The sequence below is a fragment of the Leptidea sinapis genome, chromosome 30 (assembly GCF_905404315.1).
Source record: "Leptidea sinapis chromosome 30, ilLepSina1.1, whole genome shotgun sequence".
In the NCBI taxonomy this organism is placed as follows: domain Eukaryota; kingdom Metazoa; phylum Arthropoda; class Insecta; order Lepidoptera; family Pieridae; genus Leptidea; species Leptidea sinapis.
The window spans coordinates 1,482,384-1,502,548 of record NC_066294.1 but is presented as its reverse complement, the minus strand read 5'-3'; the positions used below and the strand labels follow the sequence as shown (position 1 = coordinate 1,502,548).

The 20,165-nt window shown below is 38.5% G+C and overlaps 2 protein-coding genes across 3 annotated transcripts in view; both read right to left on the bottom strand.

The window, feature by feature from the left end:
- The window catches only part of LOC126973823 (SET domain-containing protein SmydA-8-like), a 37,339-nt gene extending 33,529 nt beyond the window's left edge, over nucleotides 1-3,810 (bottom strand). Inside the window, exon 1 of one of the 2 annotated variants that reach the window (XM_050821167.1) lies at nucleotides 3,601-3,810. The gene's annotated coding sequence lies outside the window, so the exon portion shown is untranslated. The remainder of the gene's footprint in view (nucleotides 1-3,600) is intronic. The other variant, XM_050821166.1, reaches the window with a different exon arrangement.
- An 8,416-nt stretch (nucleotides 3,811-12,226) lies between these two features.
- LOC126973832 (protein aveugle) lies at nucleotides 12,227-14,080 on the bottom strand. The gene is made up of 3 exons (XM_050821177.1): nucleotides 13,665-14,080; nucleotides 13,157-13,270; nucleotides 12,227-12,484 (listed from the first exon to the last, which is right to left on the bottom strand). The coding sequence occupies exons 1-3, from the start codon at nucleotides 13,701-13,703 to the stop codon at nucleotides 12,305-12,307; spliced, it is 333 nt and encodes a 110-aa protein (XP_050677134.1). The 5' UTR covers nucleotides 13,704-14,080; the 3' UTR covers nucleotides 12,227-12,304.
- Between the last annotated feature and the right edge of the window lie 6,085 nt (nucleotides 14,081-20,165).

Below are 20,165 nucleotides of genomic sequence, written 5' to 3'. Positions count from 1 at the left end.
TCAGGAATCAAAATAATAATATCAAAATTTGTTCATTCATTATTCAAACATTCATCCATCACCACAACGGAAACAAAAACTCATTGAGTAGATTAAAAAAAATGAGTTATTGAGTCCACTAGATCAATCGACACATACTATGGGAGCATTATATCAACATTATGAAACTAACTATTAATATAGTAGATAACTTTAAATTCAAGTATTGTTCCGAACTCTGTGAAAGACATCATCATATAAAGTGGCCGACTCCGGGTTAGCCTTTAGTAAAACTTTTGTAAGTAGAGATGTGTCGTAGCTATAATTAATTAATCCAGCGACAGAAAGTTGCACTCTAGATTCACAGTGTCTAAATCGCGCAATGTGATTAGAGATTGACGTGCAGACAATAAATTGCATTTTTGCATCTCGATGCGGTTCTCTTGGCACGACGTTGCATTACATTCTCATGTCCTCGATACGCCAATATGCTGTTGTTGCTTATAATATGTTCTCATTGTAATATAATGCTTTTCATATTAAGAATCTAGAAACACTAATAAAAAAGGCCTTTTGGTGAACCAATAGCTGCAATTTATTCAATCTGTTTGTCTCTCTCGAAAATCTTTATGAATCCCTTGTTTGTTTTTTATGCTACACAAGTGCATAAGCTATCATCTTACAGCATTAAATTAAACGACTTCAAAAAGGAGGACCTTCTTCTCAATTCGATTGATACTTTTTATATGTATGTTCACAGATTACGCTGAGATGTATGAACCGATTTCCGTGATTCTTCTTTAGTTAAATGCGGAATAGTTGCCATTTGGTTCCATAAGAATTCGTATAGTTTGGTCGAGTAGTTTTCGTTTTAAGAACATCTTTTATGATTATTCATGTTTACGTGGATGATGTAATTTTATTCTGTGTACAGCTTTTTTAGGAGTTTTCATATAGGATGATTTATATTTTTGTTGGCCCGTGTCCCGATAATTGGGTCCTAGGCTACCTGTCATTCATAGCTAACAACCGTTCTTCACGATGTTTCATTAACTCACAAGAACGTGAAATAGAGTTTCGAACAGCATTTTTTCGGAATCGATTCATTTTTCCGTTCCCATTTATTGGGATCTGTATTATTTAAGGCACGTGGCACCTTTCGTATGCCTGCCCATAGCTACTTAAAAAAATATCAATTTAATAAAGGACAAAATGAAGCAACCAAATATTATAGTTTACCTGATGTAATCGAGAAAAAACCTACTGCAGCTTACAGAACCAATTACAGACACTAACAAGTAAAAAAATAAAAAACAACTACGTTAATTAAAATTTAAAAAAACTTAAGTAACGAAGATAATATTAATACACCAAGAGATGTATCAGAATGCAAACTTAAAAACTTTAATATTTATAAAATACTATAATTTGTATGTGCCACATATTGATAGGTTTGAAGTCGCTTCTATATCATAGCTTCAAGGTTTTAACATTGATTACTATAGCAATACCAAATAATCGTCCATTATATATGTTTAAATATGGTCTAAAAAAAGCAAAGAATAACATGTAGCCCCATTTGAGTCAGTATGGTCGAACACAAACCGTGTGGACGCACTCATATAAAAATCATACTTCTAAGACACAAAAGAGAACGGACTTTTTTATTACTTATCAAATTATCGATTAATTACTTATACATTTTTTATATTAATTTGTTTTGTCGAGTACATCCAATGTCTCATTAGAATGGTCACTTAACTCGTTTTTTTTAAATAGCCTGGTCAATTTAACCTTACTTTTAAGCGGGAAGGTTTTATTTCAATGAATAGCTGTTTATAAAGTACCTTTTTACAATACTCTGTCTGCATAATACAAAACTTTTATGCAGACCTTACGACTTAATCACACCATATCGCAACTGTATCAATATTTACATGAACGCTATTAATTCGTATCTATGCAAGTACAGCAATAAACAAGGGAGTATTATGAAGCCTTTGAAGAAATAATTGAAAACACTTTAACAAGATAGCTACATATAACATAATTTTTATCTATTCCATTCCATTTACAGTGGGTTGATGGGGTCTCACTGTTTGGGCGGAATTCATAAAGATTTCCGGAAAGGTGGAGTAGACACAGATATAACATTCTCTCGATTATTTATGTCGACTATTTATGTTTGAAAATAAGTTTTTGTAATGTGATTTATAAGTTCTAAGTATATTCAGCGCCGCCATACATACATCCTGCATCACCAGCGTTACACAAGCGTTTCGACTAGCTCAGGTGGCTACTCGAATAGGCAGACACAAACCGTCTGATTTAAGGGTTCGATAGATATACCTTCTTGCTATTAAAGAAGTGAAGGTTATTTTGATTTCATATTTAGATATTTTCTGAATAGAAAGAGAATATTCTTGGCTTTTTTAATTACCTTTACCTACTATTATTACCTACTAAGTCCTCGGGCAGTGTGTAGACCTCAATTATTGACAGGGATAGATATGTGCCATTAAAAAGCTTCAATTATCATCTCTAAATAATTGAAGCAAACAAATTTCCTTTCATTAAAATAAAATGAAAAAATAAACGATTTTTATCGAATTAGGCGATATTTTGAATCGTAAAATATCTGAATTTTTTTTAGGAAAAATTGAAGACAAATCTAAGCGGAATTAACACTCAAGATAACTCATAAAATTTTAGACAAAATGAAATAAATAATTAGAATCACTTTTGTTTCTTAGGAATGGAAGTCTTTTGATTTCAGTTTGCCGGTGCGTGATGTCGAAAATAAAATTGAATTGCACGCGGATCTTATGTGTCTGTGCTTGAAATTTTTTAGGGTTACTGCAAGACAGGAATTTTTAGCTGTGCAATGAGGATTGCCAACAAAATATTCTCAATATAATTTGGTATTGAGCCTAGGCGGGTTGTTATTAGCTTACAAACGATAATAGGTAGTGCAAAAGAAGCCAAAATATTTAAGTTTTTCAATAATATTATGATATTATTTTACCTTACCTTATTATTATAGATGTGTATGAGACCTTTTTTGCACGCTTTAACTAGGTAGGTAGGTACGCAACCATTTATAAAATTTTGCGCACGCGATATCAGGAACAGATACGTATTATAACGAAATTTGTTAAAATGAAATAATAAATTAAAAGCAAACTATTTAGTTGACGTACTTAAACATAATATAAACCTGAGGTCCTTTATTTAAGTATTTGTTATATATTTTACTATTTAATTTAGCGTTATGAATCTATAACATTAATCTACCTAATTCAATTAGAAATTTCAAGGTCCAATTTCATTCAACCAGGACACTGAAATTGACGTACGAACTATTATTTTTAACTTATTAAATAAAAGATAATTTACTAGGAAGACAACATAACAATAAAATATTATCAATATAAATAAAATTTAGACACACATTTACTAGACGTAAGAATTTGACTACCTACCTAAGTGTGCTTGTCTACACGTCATTTGAATACTGTTTAAATTTTACAACCGTCCAATAGTAAATAAAATATAAAACATCATTGTACTATACCTGCAAACCTACTTTGAATTTTAAATTAGAACAATCTAAATATTTACCTTAGTTAAGCGTTAATTTATGAAAATAAAAAACGCAACGATAATTACTCAAGTCCTCAGCAGAACAAAACTATTAAAAAACAAGCACGGCACAATAAAACCGCGGGAAACTTCAATGATGGCACGCTCTCATTTCCCGCGCACAAACGTCAACTGACGCGGGTGGCTTGACACAATAAAAATTAAGCATCCAAAATGCTGCCCGAGTCACATCGCACAGAATTTCGTAATATCCGTAAAGAGCTGGATTCGCGGGATATTTCTTGGAGTCAATTTGGCAAGAGTCTGTGACATGCCAAATGGCTTTAATCGCTTCGGACTTTGTTTATTTCTCCCTTTTGATAATGATGCCAACAATACATTTGTACAGTTACCGTAGCCAATATCTGCTATAACTTACAGTTATATAGTTCTTATTTAATTGTGAACAAGTATGATTTTAGTACTTACGGTCTTCAGTGAAGCGGGTAGTCCTCACGTCCACATAAGCACTAAATAGCATAATTTTTTTTCAATTTCATATTTCAATTATAACAACTTTATATTGATTAATTTGGAATTACTTTTGAAGTCAATATAGCTCTTCTATGTTTCCTAAAACATAAGGCACTCTAAGAGAGAAGAAACGTTGCAGACAACTCTCAGAGTATTCTTTATTATTGCGCTCTTTAAAAAAATTGTACAATGTTGTACTAATGTCATGCAACAAGATAATCAAAATCTAGTCCCAGGCTGTCCGATTGTTGTGTGATTTTTGGTGTTGAGTAGTAAGATTTATATTAGCGCCTCTTTACGTCGACAACTATCTGAACTCTTTCGCTTAAATATGATTTTACCAGATTTAGGGCTGTATTTTTTACTCCATAATGCTTTAATTTTAGGAGTAAAGTTTCATGGTGGACGCAGGCAAATGCTTTGGACAAATCACAACAAATGCCCAATGCATCTTGTGACTCTTCCCAGGCGTCAAAGATGTGCTCAATGAGTCTAGTACCCTCATTAATTGTTGATAAGACTAGTGAAACCAAATTGATTTTTGTTCAATAATTTACAAAAATGTATTTGTAGCTGTTGAAGCTAAAGTTTTACAAAACTTTTACTAAATCCAGGCCCCAATGAAATAGGTCTGAATTTTGCAGGGTCATAAGCATATTTTTTTTAATTTCAAATTTAATTTCATATTTCAAAATTACAACAACTCTTAATTGATTCCTTTGGAATTATTATTAAAGTTAGTTATAGCACTTCTTAGGAAACATAAGACGCTCTAAGAGAGAAGAAACGGCGCAGACAACTCTCAGAGTATTTTTTATTTTTGCGCTCTTTAAAAAAATTGAACTGCTAATGTCATGTAACAAGATAATCAAAATCTAGTCCCAGGCTGCCCGATTGTTGAGGAATTTTGGAGTTGAGTAGTAAGATTTATATTAGCGCCTCTTTAGGGACGACCCCTATAGCCCAGTGGTTAGTGATCCTGCCTAATGAGCTAGAGGTCCCGGGTTCGAATCCCGGTAGGTGCAAACATTTATATGATGAATATGAATGTTTGTTTCCGAGTCATGGATGTTTATAAGTATCTATGTATGTTTAAGTAAGTCGTTGTCTTGTACCCATAGTACAGGCTACGGCTAGTTTGGGGCAAGATAATGTGTGTAAAAGTGTGTCAATATTTATTTATTAATTATTATTATTTTTCAAAAAATCTTTGATTTTATAAGATCACTGTATTGAGCAAAAATGTGACAATTTAGTGAACGCACAACTATAATTATAATATCATTTTTTTTTTTTTCGAGTGCTGATCAATGATTATATCATATTAATTATATTAAAATCCGTTTTTCGCTTATTGTAAATTAACGAGCTCCAATACAATTACTTATTCTAAATTACGCACATACATGAGCAAATGTCTACTGATATAGCTAGAGATTGCACGGCCACCAATGTTTGAATACTTGAAATATATATAAATGAGAAATAATAAACAGAGTGCTAAAGTGATTCATTCTTCGTAGTTCGTTGTATTGCCCAATTTACCAGAATCTAGTACTGCGCTGACGTATGTAGCTAAGTACATACATAATATCCATATTGGAGGTTAGTGGAAATTGAGGCGGATTTTCTTTCTATTATTCTAACAAACTAATACTCACAATCGAATCAAGCGACATGTCGGTTTCCATAGTAAAATGACATGATGCCACTTCTACTAGTTTTTTCTGTTCTGTGTATATAACTATTTATATACAGAGACATGCTTTAATATTCCCCTTGAGTTGCACAGTTAGAATAATAAAGGGATCATTAAAATGTCTATTTTGGACAGTCTTCTGAGCACGACCATCTCGTCTTAACGGTTATAAAATGTTTGTGGCGCAAGTGAAGAATTTAAAGCGATATACCATTATTTATTATAACAATCTTTATCTTCCGGCTGATGATGATTATAACATTCGATGGATGATAGAACAGTCTAACTATGATGCCCCAACAGCTATCAGTTGTGCTTTACATACCTATCCCTGTATAGGGGGTTGCTGCTGACAATTAGATAGTACATAAAAGGCATTTCTTTCTCAAAATTGATTCTAATAATATACAATATTAATATAATTAAAAATATACAATATTGTAATGTCATTATTAATGCTTTAAAATAATCATAATCTTGTCCGATCACTTAGTTATTCAGCTGTGGATTAGTCGGATTTACGACAGAGCCATTTTGTAATAAAACATTTTAATTTATATTTAGATAATGCCTGAACAGTGCCTGGGACTTTATTATAAAAGTTTAGAACATTTACCCTTAAAGCTATTATGTATTTTATGAAGCCTACTAGAATTAGTTACAAGCAATCCCTTGTTTCTAGTGCTATTAATGAAAATCACTATTAAGAGCCAAAAGGTTACTATTTTTGTGAACGTATATTAAATGTTCATAAATGTACTGACAAAGAACACTCATAATATTTATTTCTTAAAAAATAATATTAAGTTATAACTAACACAATAAATGTTTTATATAAGTAATATTATCAGTGTTTGTCCATTATAATCTAACAGCATGTATATTTGTTGCAGGTATAATAAGAAAATAAATCTGTTTTGATTCTGGGCACCGGTCATTACTATAATCACTTATAAATTCGTTTACACCGATAAAATGACACACTCTAAGCTTGTTGGTCTACTGAAACGTGACATTGGCGAGTTGTGATGCCCCTTCCACAGAAGCCACTGGAAAGAATAGAATAGAATATTTCTTAAAAATTTTCTTTGAGTGACTGTCTATAACCAAGCTGATATATAGAACAAACAGCTTTCTTTTGCAGAGCAAACACTATAATATGTCACTCAATGTCAGCAACATGACCACACAGCAGAATACCGTACGTCATCATGGTGTGTCATATATATATATATAAGAAACAAGAAAGGACCGAGAATAGAACCCTGCGGAACACCTATTCCTATAGGTTTACCGGAAGACCGTTTGCCGTTTACGTCGACAGCTATCTGAACTCTTTCGCGTACGATTTTATCAGATTTAGGGCTGTAACTTTTTAAGCCCATAGTGAAACCAAATTCATTATCATTCAAAAATTTACAAAAATGCATTTGTAGCTGTGGATAGCCATTGTTGCCCAATCATTAAAACAATGTTTGTTGTTTCTGTAACCTTTATTGGAGTAAAAATTCCTTTCTAAAGGATTTGAAGAGTAAGTAGCCAGCAAAGAGAATGTAAATATAATAAGTATAAGTATGTAATAAGAGGTGGGACAGCCAAAGTAAAAATTTAAATTTAGTTTAGTATGGAACGTGCAGTCATTTGACATAAGTTTGAAATATTCATAATTACAGTATCGCGATTGGCGACGAAGTATAATCCAGCTAAGTGTTAAAGTGAACAGTTGCTTATAACTTATAATATGCTTGGTGGATTTCAGCTGTCTCCGTTTTTTACAAGATTATAGCCGTCATCTGTCAATGACTGCACGTTTCATACAATCGAGTGAATCGCTTTATTCTTAAAGTTTCGCTAGCCTGGTGGCCAGTACGATAAAAGGACCAATTTCATAATATTCTGCTACAGATATCTATATGCCCACATGCTTTTTAAAGTAGCTGAAGTAGGTAGGTACTCGATATACTTTCTCCGTTTCGACAATATATTTGAAAAACTTGTTAATTTATAATGCCAAGTTACTACTTCAATCGTAGACTTATTAATACACAAGGGAACTTTTAGGAACCAATTATGAGCCAGATTTCATCAAGTTGTGAAAAGAAATCCAAGGCCAAGGATCACACAAATAATTTAAGAGACTAAATATTTGTGTCAACCATCCATGTCCCCTTCTGTAGTATATTATTTTAGAATGTGCCCTTAGGTTTGATAAGTTTGCCGATCCCTGTATATTAAATATTGTTTGATCTCAATATTTTCAGTGACGCTAACCCAATACGCTAGTAAATTACATTTATGGTTATTAGGTACTTAGGTATGTTAATTGTTAGTTTATAGGTATTACTCTGCAGTTGTAACTTGCACCACGCACAAATCTGGCACGACAGTAAGATCGGCGTGCTGCGGTATTTAAAAATCACATTGTTCGTCACGCAATTTATTACCTTCACAAGTGCTCGCTGTGTCTGAGTGATAATGGAATCACTACATATTATATAAATAAAGTCCTCAGCCGCGTCTATCTGTCTGTCTGTTCGCGATAAACTCAAAAACTACTGCACTGATTTTCATGCTGTTTTCACCAAAAGATAGCATGGTTCTTGAGGAAGTTTTAAGTATTTTTATTTATTTATTTATTTTGATTAAAACGGTTACAATACCAATTACAATAATCAAGTACATTAAACTATTGTTAGACGCTATTATGCGAGGACTCACAAAGTTGGAGCAGAAACTGCACCAACACCTCAAGTCTATTAGTAAATAGATCACAATCAGGGCGGGCTTCTACGAGGTCATTAAACAATTTCAAGACTCGCGGCACGGGCGCCGCAGTGCGTGCTACCGTGCGACACGCGGGTACCGCCAGCAGACGGTGATTTCTACAACGAATATAATTGTCAGGTGTATACAATCGAATCAGCTCATTATAAATATCAGGGGCATCTATTAATGTATATGATTTGTTAAGTTTCTGCATACATATATGTTGGTGGTGTCGGAAAAAATTAAGCCGTCTGGGAGCTTTTAACGAAAACGCTGTCTAAACCCTTAGAGATAATAAAATAATGTTTGGTGGGATTGTGAATCTTATAAAGGTGTACAGAAAAGTCCGCTATGGCATATATCTATCTCTTAATGATAACATACTATATCTATTTTAATACTTTAGAAAATTGGCAATTATAAAGCGGTAATGTAAAAGCTGTTTACACAAATACGATATTAATCCTCATCATTTTATTGCTGCATAATATTATAAAATCATTCAGAAATATGTTTTTGTTTCAGTTTTAACTTTGACTACACATTTCCGATACCTTTAGACCACCTTATTCCTACATTATTTATTTTTCTATTGACAGTACAGCGCCTGTCGGGTCAGCTAGTAGTTATAATATAAAGGTACATAAAAACCTCGAAGCATCTAAATACTAAAAATATGATATGATATAACGTGCTTTGTACTACAGCTACGAGGAAAATTATTGTTGTTGTTGTTGTATGTTATTATATAATGCTCGCATAATTCGAATGTGTCGATTGATGCATCTACATCAGTTGCAACTGTTTTTTTTTTATAAATTTATATTAATTTTTAACTTACTCGTGTAAGTCATAGTCAACATTGTATACCTTTAAAGATTGTTATTAAAATAATTTGAGAATCAATGTTGATTTAAAAAGTTTCTGCCCTTCAAAGTTCAACCTATAACATTTGACAAAATGTAATTTCTTTGACCTAAATGGATAAAGTGACTTATCAAGATAAGTTGCTTGGGAGTCAAATGAAATCTATAGGTTATTTGTATTTTATTAATTTATTAAATGTCTTATCGTGCATACTAGGAGTTGTTGAGGTCGAATTCCACCGCCGCACATTACGTCACCGCATCATGTTGACGTCGGGCATTCAACAATTGCGCGTTTCGCAAGAAATTTCTTGCCTCACACAGCCACATTGTGGAATCAATTACCGGCTGCTGTTTTCCCGAACAGATACGACTCAGGGACCTATAGAGCATACTCCCAACTTGAAGACCGGCAGCGCATCTCTTGACCCCTGCTTTTGCGATGTCCATGGCCGGTTGCCTCACGAATTCCAATCATGTGTCTCTTGCCCGTTTGCCCCCTTTTAGCAAAACAAAACCCAAAGGGGTAATCTCATCGTACGCTGGTAGCGCGGGCAGGAAGCTACCTTTAACCTCGTTAGAGTAATATATTGTTTGTTTTAGATTTAGAGACAATGGGGTAGAGAAGGTATATAATATTATATCTATTTTTTGCAATGTGCTGCCTATTAATATTATTGAAGACTTTCTGGTTTGTTCTGTATTCCGAGGTCGTACAACTGTATTTGGATATTTTTATAATACATTAAGGTAAACGTGGTTTGATCTACCACATACCTGCTGTTATTCCTGGGCTTTGAAATGTGTTTTAGCTCAGTTCCGGGGCAGTCGCTAATTTTTCTTTTTTGAGGTTGACTGTAATAATTTGTGAGGAACCAGGAAGTCTTCTAGGACTTCACGTCCGCGATCAGCCTGGCGCAACTCTCTAATAAACTTGAAAATGTATGAAATGCGTACTTAAAATAATGGCGGCAAAAGCTGTCTCACTCTAACATAATACGAGGGGCACACTGAAATGATCGGGAATAAGAAAAACCACATGCACAGTATAGGTATATTGTATTTTATTATTTTTTTAAGTATTCTCCGTTCAACTTAATGCACTTTTCCATTCGTGCAAACCAATCATTAAAACAGTAATTTCAGTCTGAAGTTGATGTTGACAAAATGGCTGATTTGTACACTTCCACAGCTGCTTCGGGGTCTTCAAACCGTTGACCACGTAATAAATCTTTCATTCTAGCGAATGTAAAGAAATCGTTTGGGCTCAGGTCAGGACTGTACGGAGGATGGCCCATCATCTCAACGTTTTCCTGCTTCAAAAAATAATTTGTATCCCGAGCCGTACGGGAGCTCGCATTTTCGTGATGTAAGATGATGCGACGTTTCGGGTTATTTTTTCGAAGTTCGGCTTTCATTACTGCCAAACAAACCGTAATATACGACTCAGCGGTAACCGTTCTGCGATCCTGTAAAGGAATTGTAGCCACATGCCCCTTTTTCGAGACAAACGTAGCGACCATTTTTTTTGACACGCTGCGGGAGCGAACCACTTTCGTTGGCTAGACCTCGTCTTCGAAGACCCAAACTTCTGACTGATGTTTTCTTTCAGGTTCGTATGAATAAATCCATGATTTGTCACTTGAGACGATATTATAAACGGCATTTGACTTCCCTCCGTTGAAGCGTTGCAGAGTATTCCGGCACCAATCTACACGAGCCGCATTTTGCTCTTCGGACAAATTGTGGGGTACCCATCGGGAAACTAGCTTTCTTACACAAAGTTCATTATGTAATATCGACTGAATTGCACTCATTCCAATACTGATAGCCATAATCTGCTCGTATATCACATGACGGTCAACTCATACAGTTGTTCGCACAGCTGCTATGTTTTCAGGCGTGACCGCTGTTCTTGGTCGACCTGCAGAAGAAACAGTGCTGAGCGACACACGACCGCGTCGGAACTCGGCATACCAGCGGTATACTGTCGTTTGACTCGGTGCTTCAACATCATAAATCGAAACAAGTTCACTGAGACATTTATCTTGAGATAAGCCGCGACGAAAATTGTGATAAATTATGGCACGAAAATGTTCACGCTTGAGCTCCATTTCTGTCAACGACGTGTCAACTTTAAACCAACATAGTTTTTGTTTTTGAACTTTTTTTTAATTGTATGAATGTCATTAAGGTTCTTAGAGGCCAGTATTCAAATTCTAAAAAAGGTTTTATTGTAGCTCAATCAGAAATATTCCATTCCCGATCATTTTAGTGTGCCCCTCTTAATATTCGACGATTTGTTTGTTTTGATTTGAGTGTCATGTGACTGCTAACAATTTTTGTTACGAATTGTAGTTTTCTTTTGCTTTATTCGTATATTATTCAGGGGAATTAGCTTAATTATTTGAATAATAAATGCGCAAGACATTTCTAAGCAATACAATGAAATAAAAAACTTCCAAATATGTGGTTTAAAATCTTGCCGTTCAGATTGGAGTAAGGGAATTTTCATTCTCATCACTCAATTTCATACATCACTTCTTTTTTGTGTTGTGTAGCCGCAGCTGCAGCCATAGTCATATTAATTTGAATCTAGTATGATCACAGATATAGCACCTGTATCACTGTGGGGCTGTGACTTTTACTTGTATTTTCTATTCTATGTTAAGGATTAAACCCCTGAAAGATATGTCTATGGTTTTTCTAATCATTACTTATAGAAAAAAATTGAATCTACAATAATATAATATGTGTTATGTCAGAAATAGGGATTTAATAATATTGAATACAGTTAACATTTCATAATTATAATTTTATATTTATTTTAAATCACAGATAAAGATAGTAAATTATATTTATATGTATAAATAAATCATTAATTATAGTTAAAATAATTCTGTCTCCTCTCCAAGTCTCTAATTTCCACAATGTCAGTCTTCAGCCGCAACTTGAGAATCTCCCGCCAAATTGCTTCTCTGTGATCTTTATTAGTTATACCCATTCGGAGTAGTGTGTTGTCATTTAATCTGACCAATGCTCTACCTGTAATGTCATGCTGAAAGCAATTTGTAATAATATTTATTTAAATGAATATGTAGTATGAAGTTGGAGCTCAAATTAATTATTTTAGATTAAAATAAATCATGTTTAGATGATATATGTTCAATTTACAACTCATTATACAATATAAGATGTTTCACAGGGAAAAAATGTTCACCAAAACATAAATATGATATATCGGGTGGCGCAGTATATGGTTAGAATTCCTTATAACTTTTTATGGTTAGAATTCCTTATAACTTTTTTAATTTTTATTCTTTCTTTGGCTTTTTTTCAGCATTTTGTGAAGAAGACTTGGAGAATTAATTATGAATCAGTACACGATCGAACAACATACAAAAATAATTGAATTTTATTTTTCAAACCAACAGTCTATTGTGTTGACACAGCGTGCATATCGCCGTCTTTGTTAAGAGACATATTCACTGATACTACAATTTACAGTCAAAGGTACCACACCACTAAACAGACATGCATTCACTAAAGTACCACTAATGACAAATAAGGCCTTATAATAGTTTACTCTCTAAAATTAATGAATGTGTCAGCAATTTTGGCCAACTTTTTTTTATTACAATATTATCAGTCTTAGACAAAATACAGTTATAAGTAGGATTTGCATCACAAATATCAAAGCAGCTTGAACAAGATAAATTATCATAGTTACCTCATGAAATCTCTCCCAGTATAAATTATAATAATCACTGCAATGCCTTCTCAGCCATTTTTGAACATCTGCTTCTGTCCAAAGGTAAACTTCCTTAGGTCTTGCAGTTTTAGTCTAGAAGATAAATTTTATTAGTGACACAAATGTATATTTTTTAAATTTTCACAAAAAACAGCAAAAGCTGATTTAAAACAATATATTAAAAAAAGATCCTTTTAAAGAGATTACATGTGTAATTAACCACTTAATTTAGCAAGTTCAAGAAAGGAGTATGCTCTCTAATATTAACATTTAATGGGTTACTACACATTAGAAGCTCTGATGTTACTAATATTCTTTAGATCCTGTCACATATTATTATATGAACTATTATTAAGTTGTATATAAGTGTTTGTCCAAAAGATCATGACTAATTGAAATAATTCCTTGATTGAAGCTACATAGCACAACTAAGTTTTGCAGTGTTTCGGTTTAAAGGTCGTATCATTTTAAAAAAAAATATTCTTACCTTCACTTTATTGGAATTCAAACTAGTATCCTCGACCATTTTCTATCTAGTACAATATAGTATATAATAGTGATAATCAACCTGTTAAGGGCCTGCAACTATATTTTTTTCAATCAGCATACCTAAGTATTTCCTTAATACCTACTGATCTTTGTCGTTTTTGTAAAGGTATGCAACATTTCAAAGAAATTATAAAAAAAATACAAAACCGATTTCAGTGAATAGGTATGCTATACTTAAATTAAATGTAACAGTTAGGACTTGGGAGGCAGGTTTTAAGGTCAAAAGTCAAAACATTTTTAACATTAAAAATAATTATAAAAAAGGATTTGTATTTACTATTTTGTAATGTATCTTCATGAAAATAAAAATTAAATTTAAAGTGTATGTCAAAGTCAAATGTTTCTTTTGGCACTGTATGCGCATTCAGCCAAAAGGCAAATGTTTATTCTATTGTCGGCTGTCAGCACTGAGTACCACAGAATACTTTTACTCTAACGAGCAGAGTACTGACCTCTGTGAATATACCACATTCATAGAGGTCAGTGGTTGTCAGCATTCGCCTCAAAGCAATTATCAATCCTGGAGAAATAACAATAATTTGAGCTGTATAGCATAGGCTTGACTTTTCTAACCTACGTTAAACGCAATGCTCTGAAAAGAGACAAACATATCTCACCTTGTCTGTTTTGAAATGCAAAACAATAAACTTGTAGCTGTACCTACAACCAATAATATCAATTAATACAAATGTCTAATATCTAACTTGTAACGTAATACCTTCGTAGCATTATAGATCGTAGAAATATTAATCGTGCATATTAACTGTAATAAGCGTATGCCGAAAGATTCGTTCTGAAAAGAACATTTTATTTTATATAACGTAATATTAGCTCTGATAAGAACCATTTCATAATGCTGTACATCAACTCATAGAATCATACAGATCACGAGTAGTCAGCTCATCGAAGTACAAGCATCGTCACGTTCACCCGACGACCGCAGATATACTCACGTGATCAGTCATATGCTCCGCGTTACACAACCGCACAGCAAGGCCGAGCGTACTCGACTGAGGCGTCTTTTTTTTTTTTTTGAGAGGAGGAAATACCGTTACGTATTTACGCCCCGGAACGGGGCGTAATATGTCGGACTCGAGTGTCCGCGTAAGCGGACACCCCATACCAACTAAAACCTCAGACCGGCTGTGTGCTTGTGGGAAGGAGAGAGAATGAAAATGAAGATGAAAGATGAAAGATGAAAAGGTGATAAGAACACACTCGCCGGGGAGTGTTGTGATGTTTTGTGTAATGTATGTAAGTGTGTATGTATGTGTTTATGATTGTATGTATGTAAGTAGTGTAAATGTTTGTGTGCATGTATGTTTGTGTTTGTGTCTGTTTGTGGAGTGTGTTTGTGATTGTGTAAGTGGTGTATGTCAGTCCGTCAGTCAGTCCGTGTGTGAGTGAGTGTAGTGAAACGATTACAGGACGAGGACTAACGTCTCGTCGGGTATCAAAACAATGTGTGGTGTATCTAGAGTGCGGGCCGCTGGCCATCGTCAGAGTGACGAGTGCCAATGGTTTGCGGTGGTTGACCGCGCCTACGCCTGCGAAGGCGGTGTGTGCGTGTCTGTGTCGGTGTTTGTGTGGGTGTCGCGTTCGCGATGGTGATGTCGTCATCCGGGTCTACCGTGACGTGTCTGGGACGTCTTATTGGGTTGAGACTATGGTGAAGGGGGGTGTACCCGCATGCCTTCCTAATCAAGATGTTGGGATGGTTAGGCGCCTTGTCAAAGAAGCGTCGCGAGATCTCTTTAAAGTGTTGAGCTATCGTCGGAAGCTCTAGGTCGCGGTGAAGGTCTACGTTTCGGATGAACCACGGGGCTCCGGTTGCCATGCGCGTGAATTTATTTTGAACTACTTGCAAACGACGTAAGTAGCTCGGTCGGGTGTGCGTGAAAACGACGCTTGCGTATTTGCGACGGTTTTATATAGCGTCACTTTGTGTTTGAGCGGAAGTTTGCTTCGCCCACACACAAGTGGATAAAGGCGACTGAGGACAAATCAGGCTCTGTTGCATACCGTATCAATATGTTTCTTGAAGTTCATATTGCTGTTGAACGTGACTCCTAAGTATTTGTAATCCTTCACCCACGGAATGGGTGTTTCATACAGTTTAATAACGTCGGTCGGTTGTTTTTTAGCGCGGATGCTATTCGCGTTACCGAAGAGTACCGCTGCACTCTTGGTGGGGTTTACTTCAATCCGCCATTTTCTGAACCAGTTGCCTAGTTCATCGACGGCGGTTTGAAGCACTTTAATGTTCTTGCTCAAGGTTGAGCGGTTGGAGCCAAAGTAGAGTGCCGTGTCGTCAGCGTACTGAGCGAGCTGGACACTCGGAAACTTGGAAATGTCGCTCGTGAAGAGCGAGAAAAGAGTGGGAGAGAGGACCGAGCCCTGTGGCACGCCAGACCTGATGGGTCTGGGTGAGGATAGGGTGCCCTCCACTCGATATCAGAAGGAACGATCAGTAAGGTAGGCTCGTATGATGCGCACGAGCCTGTCTGGCACTCCCAGTTGATACAGCTTGAATACTAAGCCGTTGTGCCATACCTTGTCGAAGGCCTTCGCGACATCGAAAAACACGGCTGCCGTGGTAGCGTGAAATTGACGCCGTATGAGGATGTACTCGGTGAGTCGGTGAGCCTGCTGGGGACACGAGTGAGCGGTTCTGAATCCGAACCGTATGTCGGGTATCAGGATAAGCTCCGCGATGTAATGATTAAGACGCGCGAGAATTAATCTTTCGTAAAGTTTCCCGATCGAGTTAATTAAGCTAATAGGCCTATAGCTACTCGGTTTAGCTTTAGGTTTATTGGATTTTGGGATACCGATAACAATGCAATCCTTCCATTGTTCGGGGAACGCGCTGTTAGACAAAAGAATATTAAAAATGGTAACCAATAAAGTAATAAGAGTCGAGGGTAGGATTTTAAGAACCCTATTGCTTATAGTGTCGGGCCCCGGGGCCTTCTTGGAGTGAAGCTCCTTAATGATTAGCTTCACCTCTTCGTAAGAGGTGGGTTTTATTACATCGCCTGAAGGGCTCAGAGCGGAGCGACGTTCAACTTCACGATCAACTTCGTCAACGTGTGTCGGGTCGGCTGCTGCATTTGGAGAGCACTGACTCTCGAGACTATCGGCGAGGCATTCAGCCTTCTCATCGTCATCGAGCGCCGGCTGCAGTCTCGGTCTGTCCAAAGGAGGCATGACAGTGGGCGGCTCCTGTTTGAACGCGCGAGGCAGCTTCCAGAAAGCCACATGTGATCGCTTAAGGTTACCGAGCAAGCGGTCCCAACGTTCGCCGCGGAGTTCCGCGATACGTTCCCGTACCACCCGCTGTAGGTAGCGGAGGTGGCGCCTATTCTCGACCGACGGATACCTATCGTAAAGTCTAGTGGCTCTGTGCTTCTGTGTGAGTAAGTTCCTGACCTCTGGAGGCAGGTTTAGGCGATGCGGTTGCATCGTCGGAACCTGCCTGGAGCAGGCCTTGACCCTATTCTGTATATGTGACGTCACATGAGAGATAGCACAGTGAGCCGTGTCGACCGAGTCGATGACGTCCGGTATAAGGTCAAGGTCGTCGGACTTGATAGACTCGAGATCCTTTTCCAGCCGTTGCCAGTCGATCACTGTTTCCGTCGGTGGTTGAAAGTTAACCGGTGGGCCTAGATTTAGGACGACGGGCCGGTGGTCTGACTCTAATTCGTGAAAAACTCCGATTGAATTTACATTGAGCGTTACGTTTTTAAGTAACGCAACGTCTAGTATAAAAGCAAAGAAAAAATGCAAATGCAAAGCCAAACTGGCTTCAAAGAAACTGGGCGTCATAAATAGAGCACGGCAATACTTCAAGCCGGCCCACACTCTTGCGCTCTACAAAGCGCAGGTCCGGCCTCACATGGAGTATTGCTGTCATCTCTGGTCTGGCGCACCCCAATATCATCTCGATCCATTTGACCGCGTGGAACGCAGAGCAGTTCGAATTGTCGGGGACCCAGTACTCTGTGAACGGCTGGATCACTTGGCGTTGCGTAGAGACGTCGCTTCATTGTGTGTCTTCTACGGCATTTATCACGGGGAGTGTTCCGAAGAACTGTTCAACCTGATTTCTGCCGCCGAATTTCACCTTCGCACGACACGCCACAAGTTACGATATCATCCCCACCATGTGGATGTGTGGCGGTCCTCCACAGTGCGGTTTTCAAGGAGCTTTCTTCCTCGTACCACGATGCTGTGGAATGAGCTTCCTTGTGCGGTGTTTCCGGGACGATACGACATGGGTACCTTCAAGAAAAGCGCGTACACCTTCCTTAAAGGCCGGCAACACTCTTGTGATTCCTCTGGTGTTGCAGGAGAGTGTGGGCGGCGGTGATCACTTAACACCAGGTGACCCGTACGCTCGTTTGTCCTCCTATTCCATAAAAAAAAAACAGTATGTCGGGTCGGTGCGCGACGTTATCCGGATAACGTGTTGGTTCGTCGGGTGCTATTACTGAAAAGTTCAACGAATCTAATAAGATTCCGTTTCTATTTGTGGCTCTACTGTTCCAGCTGGAGTGTTTGGCGTTAAGATCGCCGCCCACTATGACTGTCGCCCCATGGCCGAGTAATGCTTCTATATCTGTGTCTAATACTTGTTTGTTAGGCGTAAGATAAGCTGAAATAACAGTAATCGGCTGGTGATTCGCCATACTGACTCGGATGGCAGAGGCCTCGATGTTAGTGAGGACCGGAGGATCTATAGGTATACAGTGTACCTTTTAAAATAAATGAGGGTACCGCCCATACGGGTGGTGCGATCATTCCTGACTAAGTTATAATTAGCGATACGCGGATCGCGTATACGTAGTTTTAGAAATGTCTCTTGCACTAAGAATAAGTCTAATTGATGTCCGTGAGCGAACTCCTTCACCAAGTCTAGTTGAGGCTTTGGCGTTAAAATACGCTATACGGAGCGTATGTGGTTTAACCCGTCCGCTTACGTAATTAGGCATCGCGAATGTTTTTATACTTTCCCCCTATATCGGAGAGGGCTCGGAATATTTTGGCGTTGTCTGCCATAACTTGCAGGAGCGACGGCGGGTCGTCCCGGACAGCCTCGAGCCTGCTGGCCAGGGCTGTGATTTCGTCTATGTCGAACAGCTCTGACAGCCCAAACATGAAGGCAAAGGCGCTGCCGCCTTGGTTGCCTGTTGACGCGGACGCGGGCGCCGGTGGCCTCGGTCGCGGGACCAACGCCGCCGGGCGGAACGCTAGCGGTGGCCGGAGGGGCGCGGGGGCCGTGGTAGGCGCTGGTGCTGTCTCCTTGATAGGAGACTTTTCCCAGGCGTTCGTCTTGGGCGGTGGGGCCGGAATGAAGGCCTCTGGCTTCTTGTTCGGCCCCTGGGCCTGACGCAGCCTAGGCGGACCCTTGCGCTTCGGTTTGGGTGACTTGGGACACCCGCGGTAGTTTGCAGGGTGTCCTTCGGCACCACAGAGCACGCATGCCGGAGGCTCCGCGCACACTGTAGGGCGGGTGCACTCAGGAGTTCCATGGTTGCCAAGACACTTGACGCAGCGAGGTTTCTCCTCGCAGTTGCGGGCAGAGTGGCCGTATAACTGGCAGCGATGGCACTGCCCTGGACCGCCGCTTTTGTGCGGAGCCTCCACTTTGATGCCTTGTAGAGAGCACACGGCCTTCAGATCGAATATCGCCTTGCCCTCCTTAGGTTCAGCGGCGACCTATCAATTCGTTTGTGCATGCGATGGACTTCATTTACAGGGTAGCCCTGCTCTTTGAGGTCAGCGTGGATCTCTTTAATGTCAAGTTCCTTTGGGATGTTTCTAAGAACGACCCGCAGTTTTTTGTCCTCAGGGAGGGCGTACGTGTGGAAGCCAACACGTAGCTCCCTGAGTATAGATGTTAAAGAGCGGTGGTCCGCAATTGTCTTCAGCTCTATCTTAATAGAGCTGGTATAGGCCTTGGCCGTGTATTGAAGCGATGAGGGTATCGCTCTGCGTACTGCAAGCCACTGGGCCCTGTCGCTTATGAAAAGAGGCGGGGGCCGCACGGCTTGCGGATGGTCGCGCGGAGCGCGTTTAGCGGGCGGCGGGGAGGAAGGAGCGCTAGACGCTTCCTTAGTCCGCTTCTTTTTACGGCTCACGGTGGTGAAACCATCCGTGTCCGACGCGACACTCTCTGCTCTCGACGGAAGAGCGGTATCCGGCTGGGCCGGTGAAGCACTGGAGGCCTGAGGGGCTTCCGTGCGGTCGAGAGTACCTACCGGGACCTTAGGGGTCGCCTGGGCGTTAAAATATGCCTGTAGATTAGGCGGACGAGCTGACCTTAAGATCAGTTTCCTCGGATTAACCGAGGCCGCGGAGCTCGCGTCAGAAATGCTTCCGACTTCCATTTCCGATTCGTCATCCGACGACTTATCGGATGCCGGGGCGTAAT

Coding starts and splice junctions, on each gene's coding strand:
- LOC126973832 (XM_050821177.1), bottom strand. CDS start 13,703: ATGGTCGAGGATACTAGTTTGAATTCCAATAAAGTGAAG. Junction 13,271..13,664: donor TGAATTCCAATAAAGTGAAG/GTAAGAATATTT, acceptor TTTATCTTCTAG/ACTAAAACTGCAAGACCTAA. Junction 12,485..13,156: donor ACTGGGAGAGATTTCATGAG/GTAACTATGATA, acceptor AATTGCTTTCAG/CATGACATTACAGGTAGAGC.